Source organism: Octodon degus, unplaced genomic scaffold (genome assembly GCF_000260255.1).
Source record: "Octodon degus isolate 3935 unplaced genomic scaffold, OctDeg1.0 scaffold00054, whole genome shotgun sequence".
Classification (NCBI taxonomy): Eukaryota; Metazoa; Chordata; class Mammalia; order Rodentia; family Octodontidae; genus Octodon; species Octodon degus.
The window spans coordinates 8,170,039-8,177,852 of record NW_004524630.1 but is presented as its reverse complement, the minus strand read 5'-3'; the positions used below and the strand labels follow the sequence as shown (position 1 = coordinate 8,177,852).

At 38.8% G+C, this 7,814-nt stretch overlaps 1 protein-coding gene across 2 annotated transcripts in view; it reads left to right on the top strand.

Annotated features, from left to right (window-relative positions):
* The window catches only part of Sntg1 (syntrophin gamma 1), a 336,640-nt gene that overhangs the window by 262,994 nt on the left and 65,832 nt on the right, over nucleotides 1-7,814 (top strand). For both annotated transcript variants that reach the window (XM_004633382.1, XM_004633383.1), the window contains exon 14: nucleotides 5,821-5,973. In XM_004633382.1, coding sequence (XP_004633439.1) covers nucleotides 5,821-5,973 — 153 coding nt within the window. The remainder of the gene's footprint in view (nucleotides 1-5,820; nucleotides 5,974-7,814) is intronic.

The window sequence follows — 7,814 nt, the reverse complement described above, 5'->3', positions numbered from 1 at the left end:
TTCACATACTTTCTCATCTATAACGTGCATTGTCAGAATGGTTTTATTTGAGTGCATTTGCCAGCTTTCCCTTTTCTAGAATCTAATAGCACCAACTATTTGTAACAACACTTTATTTATTTTATTTTATTTTCTGGCAACTGGGGATTGAACTCAAGCCCTTGCGCTTGCCAGGCAAGCACTTATTCTACTGAGCCATCTCCCCGGCCCCTGTAACAACACTTTATTGATAGAAACATTTTCACTACACAGTAATGTCAAGAGTATTGTTTTCACAAAAATCAAAGACAGCAGCTTAATAAGTTGTTAAAGCTGTCACTTCTGGGCTGGCCAAATAGCTCAGTGGATTACAGCACCTGCAAGCAGGTTCGGGGGCCTGGGTTCAATCCCCGTGCTTGCCGTGCTGGCCCCACCCCTGGGGTGCCCTGGGATGGCAATTGAGATGGGCATGATAGTGTGCTTATAATCCCAGCTCTTGGGAGGCTGTAAACAGGTGGATCACTACGAGTCTGATCTAGTAGTGAGACCCTGAAAACCCTGTAGACTCTTCCTTAAGGTAAAAAAATAAAAATAAAAAAATAAACAACTGCCACTTCCTTTATAAGAAAGGAGTTAGAGTTGATCAGCTGGTTTATACACTTGTTCAGTTGTGAAAATCTCATTCTAAGCTTGTTCACAAGATATACTTCTGCTAATGTCATTTTTCCTCTCCTATTTATTTATTTATTTATTTATTTATTTATTTTGGTGGAACCAGGGATTGAACTCAGGTCCTTGTGCTTGCCAGGCAAGCACTTATTCCACTGAGCTATCTCCCTGGTCCCCTCCCCTTTTTAATAATTAGAAAAACTGTGGAAGAATAAAAACCATTGATGAAGAATCCGTCTTAGACCTGATCTTCCTTTTCATTAAGAAATCTCATTTCGTGTGATTTGAATAACTTCATGGCTAATGAATGAGTGATTTCTTGACTCCTTTTGAGTTAAAATCAAAGAGTATTAACAACCTTAATGGTTGTAAGCATCAATTAATAGATAGCTTGAAAGGGAAGCGGTGGCTAATCCACTGATGCAGAAATGTTCATTTGTGCCGTGGCGGTTCCTTTTTCACGTCCACACTCGCCTTTACAGATGTCACTGACTTGGAGTCAGGCAAGCAGAAAGCTTTACTAGAGCAAGGCAGAGAAGTCCTGGAGAAGTGTGAAGCAGGCCAGACGCCACGTTGTCCTGTGAATGAACAGGTGCGGCGGCAAGGGTGGAAGCAACTACGCACAGACACGCAGGCCGCTGGCTGCAACAGCTCGGAATCTGCAGTCCTCTCTGCCTTTTGTCTTCTAAGTTTTAAACAGAAAGCAAACTATATAGTTGCTGATATTTCTGATCTCAGTAATTCTTTAAAACATACTGCTTATTTGTTTTCAATAAAATACTCTATATTCACTGACTTTTGAATACTTTAGGACATTCTACATTATTAGCAAACAGCGGTAACATGGTTATACTGTAGCTCTGCTCTGTACAGCCGAGAATCGCTGTGTGGGGTCTAAAGAAAGAGTTCCAGAGCCTTGCGTTACATCTAAAACTAACTGGGAAAAGTATGCAAGATGACTCTCAAGATTGCTTAGCTATATTATATCCTACTGTTATCATTAGTACTTCCAATGAGCACAAGGTATTAGAGAGGCCACTGGGAAAGAGTCCCACTATGACAGAAGATTGAAATAGGTACACAGAGGACAGATCAAGGAGGAATTAGGAGTGATGTGTATTCATTTTATTGATATCAACCTTGATATCAGAAATATCTGACACTAACGGAGGTTGTCTGTGCTTCAAATCTAGGCCAAAATTATACATAATGTATTTTTAAATCATCATTATGAGGCCAAGTGATTCTTTCAATTTTATAGAAGAGTCAAGATAACTATAGTTAAGGTGACTAATTTTTCCAGTAGTAAATAGAAGAGCTGCAGTTTAATTTCAGACTATCACTTAATATAGACGTGGCCACCTAACACAAGAATATACATATATTTGAGTATAGATATGCTCATGTATATGTATGCAGATAAGCATTCATAAATATTCATTTTTCCATTAATGCTTCTAGACAACATGAGTCTCTATTTGTACACATCTTAATAGCTAACTACTCTATTAATAATGCATTTTCTTATTTGTACATACCTTGATAGGAACTACTTTTACTCAACGAGAAGAAGAAGAACACAATGCTTTGAGAAGCTCTAAGAAGCCAAAGTGGAATCTCAAACTCCACTGAGGAGAATTCTGTGTCCCATACTTTAGATAATCACTTTTAAATCAAATTTGTGCAGCATTTGGCTCCAGCTGCTGTTCACTAACCATTCAGCATGAAGATCTCAAACCTCTGCCTTTTTGTGGGTTCTTCTCCTGCCTGTTTCCCCCTCACTCCTAGGCACTCAATTCTGCCTCTGTATTTCCTGAACCCCTCCAGTGCCCTTCCAACTGTGCAGGCCTGAGCCTTCTAGGGGGATCAGGGGCCTCTAGCTGGTTGCTCTTGCCTTTGTCTTGCACTCCTTGGCCATGCTCCAGTCTCCTTCTAGAATAAAATATCCCCCTTCCTACTATCTCCAAAACTATTTGTTGTTCCTTGTTTCATTCCTTAATCATTGTAACTCGCATAAGATTTTTATAATTTTGATTTCTTTATCTCTCTCACTAAATGGAGGCCAGATATGTTCAGGTGTCCCTAGTAGTTCAGAAGACGAATCATTGTAAAAGAAATGCTTTATAATTAAGAATAGCAAGTGCAGGAATTAGAGATGATAAAATTGTGTTTCCAGAGTTCATTAGAGAAACCTTTGGAAGAGCTTCAGCACATAGATAATGATGTTGAATATGCTGAATCAGGTTTGAAAAGAGTAGTGAAGATAAGTTTTGCAACCAGAATAGAAAAATTGTACATGAAGCTCACATTGAAATTCTATTACAGCATGAAATTCACAAGAAGGAAAGCACATCAAAATTTCCTACCTGGTAATGTCATTGACTAACCATATTATTTTATTTTATTAGTGAAAAAATATATATGTGTATATACAAAAGAGTTAGGTTAGATATACAGCTACTTTCCCTTAGTTCAATGAGAAGAATTTGTACTAATCATGTTGAGACAAGATATCATGTCTGCATCTTGTACTATGAATAACTACTATGAAGACAACAATATGCAATGTATTTTTATCACTGTCATACTAACCTGTTTTGAAACTGTCTCATTGCTATTTATTTCTCAATAGAATTAATTTTTTTAAAAATTAACAATTTTATCACAAGGAAAGTTAAGGCCAGTGTTTGAACAACAACAACGAAAAAAAATTGGCAACATTCCTGACAACTCTGCAATGTTTAGTAATAATATTCCTAACAATGTTATTAACTGTACAATCAATGTAGACATCAAAATATCTACAGTATAGATAAAGATTGAGTACAATTGTGACAAACTAGCTTGTCATTAGGTTCATGTCCAAGTGGAAAATTCAAAAGTTGTTTGGTGACCTCACGTCCATCACCAGCTGTGGCTTTCTGGGATGTGCCCTCACTCAGCTGGCCTCAGGACTCGGACCCTCCCAGCCCTTCTCTCTTGAAAGAACACTTCTGCTGTCCACTTTTATCATTATTCACCTATATTTAATTTTCAAGTTTTAAAAATTATTTATTTATTTATTCATTTGGTACAGGGGCAGCTGGGGAGATAGCTCAGTAGAATAATCACTTGCCTGGCAAGCACAAGGGCCTGAGTTCAATCCCCGGTTCCCCCCACCAAGAAAAAAAAATTGGTACAGGGCCTCATTACACAGCTCAGACTTGTAATGACCCTTCTGTCTCAGCCTCCTCAGTGCTGAGACCACAGGTATACACCATTTCTCCCAGTTTTGGTGGCCCGCATAGCTCACCCCGGGTTCCAGGGCTGACACAGCATGCAGTGCCAGGGATCAAACCTAGGTCCTTGTGCTTGTCAGGCAGGTGCTTAGATCTCTGAGCTAGCTTTGCATCTTTCTACTCATTTTTTAATGACTGTTTAAAATTTCTTTCCTAAAGAACATCGCTCTGGATTCTCAATCCATAATAACATAACATCTCCATTTTATAATGGCACTGATAATAATTTGAACTACCACATTTATTAGTGTCGTTATGTTTTTCCTGTTATTGACACCTTTCCTAGACACATTGTCCACATTACTAAAATTTCTTAACAACCTGTTTATCTTTGAACTGTACTGATAAAACTCGACTTTTTAATTTTTCCACTATATAGAAAATAGGAAGCTCATGAACAGAGAATTCCATCTGACCTAATTTTCAGTGTCTAATGATATGTTTGTGTGTACCTCCAACAATAGAAAAAAATTAGAGATATGAATGATCAACCTTTAAAATTTTCAGTATGATGCTTATATATTTCAAAGGATAGTTATGACAAACTGCCTTGAGTTATTCTATTTAATAATTTCTTAGCTATATTTTTCACATTTTAATATGTTTGCAATTAGAAAACACATTGGAATTGAAGCACACGGAAACTGAATGAATGCTTCACTTGAAAATCTCTAGTAAGACCAAGAAATTATGACTTCAAAAATTTTTGACTCAATAAAAAATAAATTAAGACAAACTCAATATCATTGCTGTGAATATCACTAAGCCCAATCCCTTTTGCATTTTCCATGTCTGGTAGGGTTCCATTTCTATGACAATATATTAGAGGAAAATCAATGTAAGGGGGGTGCAGGAAGATAGCTTAGTAGAATAAGCACTTGCCTGGCAAGGGCAAGGGCCTGAGTTCAATTTCTGGTTCCCCCCCCCAAAAAAAAAATCAAAAAGAAAAGAAAATCACTGTAAATGAAGAAAAGTCTCAGCATTTCAAAGGTTTTCAGTCTGTGCTCTGAAGTGGCTTTTGCTGACAGCATATTCTGAAGGCAGGTAGTGGGCATAGCTACTTAGTTCTTGGTGGTGTACAGGAACAAGGGCTTAATTTATAACAAGGCCCCTTCTCTGAAACCCATTAAACTATGAGTTCATAAATGTATTAATCCTCTCAGGAGGCCAAAGCCTTCGTGATCCAATCGTCTCCACAAAGCCCCACCTTTAAACATGGCTGCACTGGGCCGCAGTCCTTCCGTGGACTTTAGGATTCAAACCATGACCCCAGGGCTTCGTGATTTTTTAATAAGCTTTAGAAATAAATTGAATAAGAATCTTCCACACTTGTACAACTCTTTACAATGTTCAAATATAATCATAAACACTTCAATTTCAGTGTCTTAACTGTACTGTACAGAAGAGAGAAGACAATGTTTTATTCCTTCCTATAAGGCAAGTTTATTGTATTACAGTTTTGTAGCTTCATTGCAACTTAGAATGGAAATTAGGGCAGGGAGATAGCTCAGTAGAATAAGTGCTTGCCTGGCAAGCACAGAGTCTTGAGTTCAATCCTTACACAGAGTCTTGAGTTCAATCTTTGGAGAGAGAGAGAGAGAGAGAGAGAGAGAGAGAGAGAGAGAGAGAGAGAGAATGAAAATCAGAAGCCTTAATATCTACTTTATGGACAAGTTACAGTGGTAACCCAAAGAAGCGACATGCCAGCTGTGGGCTTCGAAGGCTGCGGTTTTGCTTGCTGGAGCCACTTTTAGTCAAGTCTAGGGCTCTGGTGCGTGGTATTCCTCTGTAGCTGAGGCAGCCGCGCCTTGTCCTGCCAGCCTGATGCGAGCTGCGGCTGTGCAGCGCTCTGACTTGCTGCGTGCCAGCCTGTGTAACTCCGGGTTTTCATCAGGACAGTGACCTGCTGGACCGGCGGAAACACTGCTTCACCGTCCAGTCCGAATCCGGGGAGGACCTGTACTTCTCGGTGGAGTTGGAGAGTGACCTGGCCCAGTGGGAAAGGGCCTTTCAAACAGCTGCTTTTCTGGAAGTGGAACGGATACAGGTGAGAGTCTGCGCAGTGCAGAGCCCTGCTTTCCAGGGATATGTGCTTCTAAATCTGGGAATTCTACTGTGTGCCTAAAGTGATATAAAATTAGTCCAGTGACCTCCTTATCAAATACGTTCACAAGAACTAGCCATTACCGTCAAAGGAATAATGAGGAAGCCTTCAATAACATTTTAATTTTCCCACAGTTTTGTCTTTCAAGGCTGTTTCCTAGGACTCCTGGAAACTACAGTTCTAATTTTAGTTGGACGGTGCTCTAATTTGGCTTTGACACTTAGCCGTTTACAAGAGCCCCTGTCCTGTTCCCCACACAAGGCCTGCTACCTGCACCCACTCACAAGAATCTCTCTTCCCTTTGTCTGTGGCCTTCGAAGCCAATCCTTTCTGAAGCTATTTTCCCAAAGATTCCATCACCCATCAGCATTTTCCCAATTTCTGTCATGTGTAGCCCACTTATCACAACTCCTTCCAGAACATTCGTGTCATCTTCCTCCCTCTTCTCCCTTCTGTAAACAGTATCACCTTCTCTTGCCTTTTTCCTAAGAACCAATTACATCCTGTCCTGCGCTGGAGTAACATGCTTGCCACACCCTACGCTAAGCTGTAGGAAGCCTGAGATTATGGCGCTCATCTATAAACCGAGCTTCATGCCTGTTACACACGACAGTGATTCAATAAACATCCACTGAATTGCACTCCCTGTGTGAAGTCATATCTAAATCAAACTTCAGAAGACCTTGAGTGTCTGCAATTCAGGAGAGGGAAGAATGGAACCCAACGTGGTTCTGTGCATGACGCATAATGGACCCAAAGGGTAGAATGCACCTCCTCCAGGCAAGAGGATTCACACAGCTGGTTGGATCAAATATGATAATCCAATATGATAATCGAACAGTTTTGATGATACCAAAATGTTTACTTGTGACCAGAAATCGATGTGCGTCCCAAGCTGGTCATTTCCCGCGCTCCGCCGACCCTCAGTATGTAGCATGTCAGTTTGGGCTCGACATTACAATTACAGCAAAACTGAAGTCTCAGATTTCATCTGTTTTATTGCTCAGTTACCGTTTTCTAACAACTCTATTTTTGTCTTTCAGTATCTAAAAATTATGAGATGGCCGAAAATGCTTTTCATAATTTAACTGTACGAGCTACTAAATAAATATTTTAGCATCAAATTGGCAAAATGAAAAATCTTCAGTATTATTTTATTCTACTTGTCAATGTTTAAAACATTTCAAAAAGTTAAATATACTTTACTTGAGCAAGATTTGAAATTCTTTTATTTATATTTTTAGCCTTAGTCACTTGCCATTTTTCTAGAAAATTCCACTGCACTTGGAAAAAACTGCAGGACAAATTCTGCCAGTTGATCCTAATTTAAGATTTCATTACAAGTATGCAGATGTCTAGAACTGAAACAAAGGAAAAATCACAATTTCATCTTGCGTATTTACAGTTTTCTGGGATCCTGGGTTCTGGATTCTCTAAGACGTTGTTCAGTGGAATCCTTTGAATTAGGGTCCTCCCATGGCTGGCGTACGATGCCTTTGAGAGTTGAAAGTGAAACACTTAATTTCTTCACTTTTAATTGTTCTGGACAATTTCTAATTTCTGAAAGTAGGAATAATTCGCTGAAAACTTTGGTAGTGTAATTTTCAATGTTCAAATATTTGAATATAATTATATGAAGATTATGTGTTTAACTTCATATTATCAATATTTTACTCTTATACATTTAGGTAGAAAATAGAACAGAATTTGTAGTGGATAATAGAAAGCAGGAAAATTAATACACTGATATCTTTGTGTAATTCATAATAAAAAATTACTTCTTT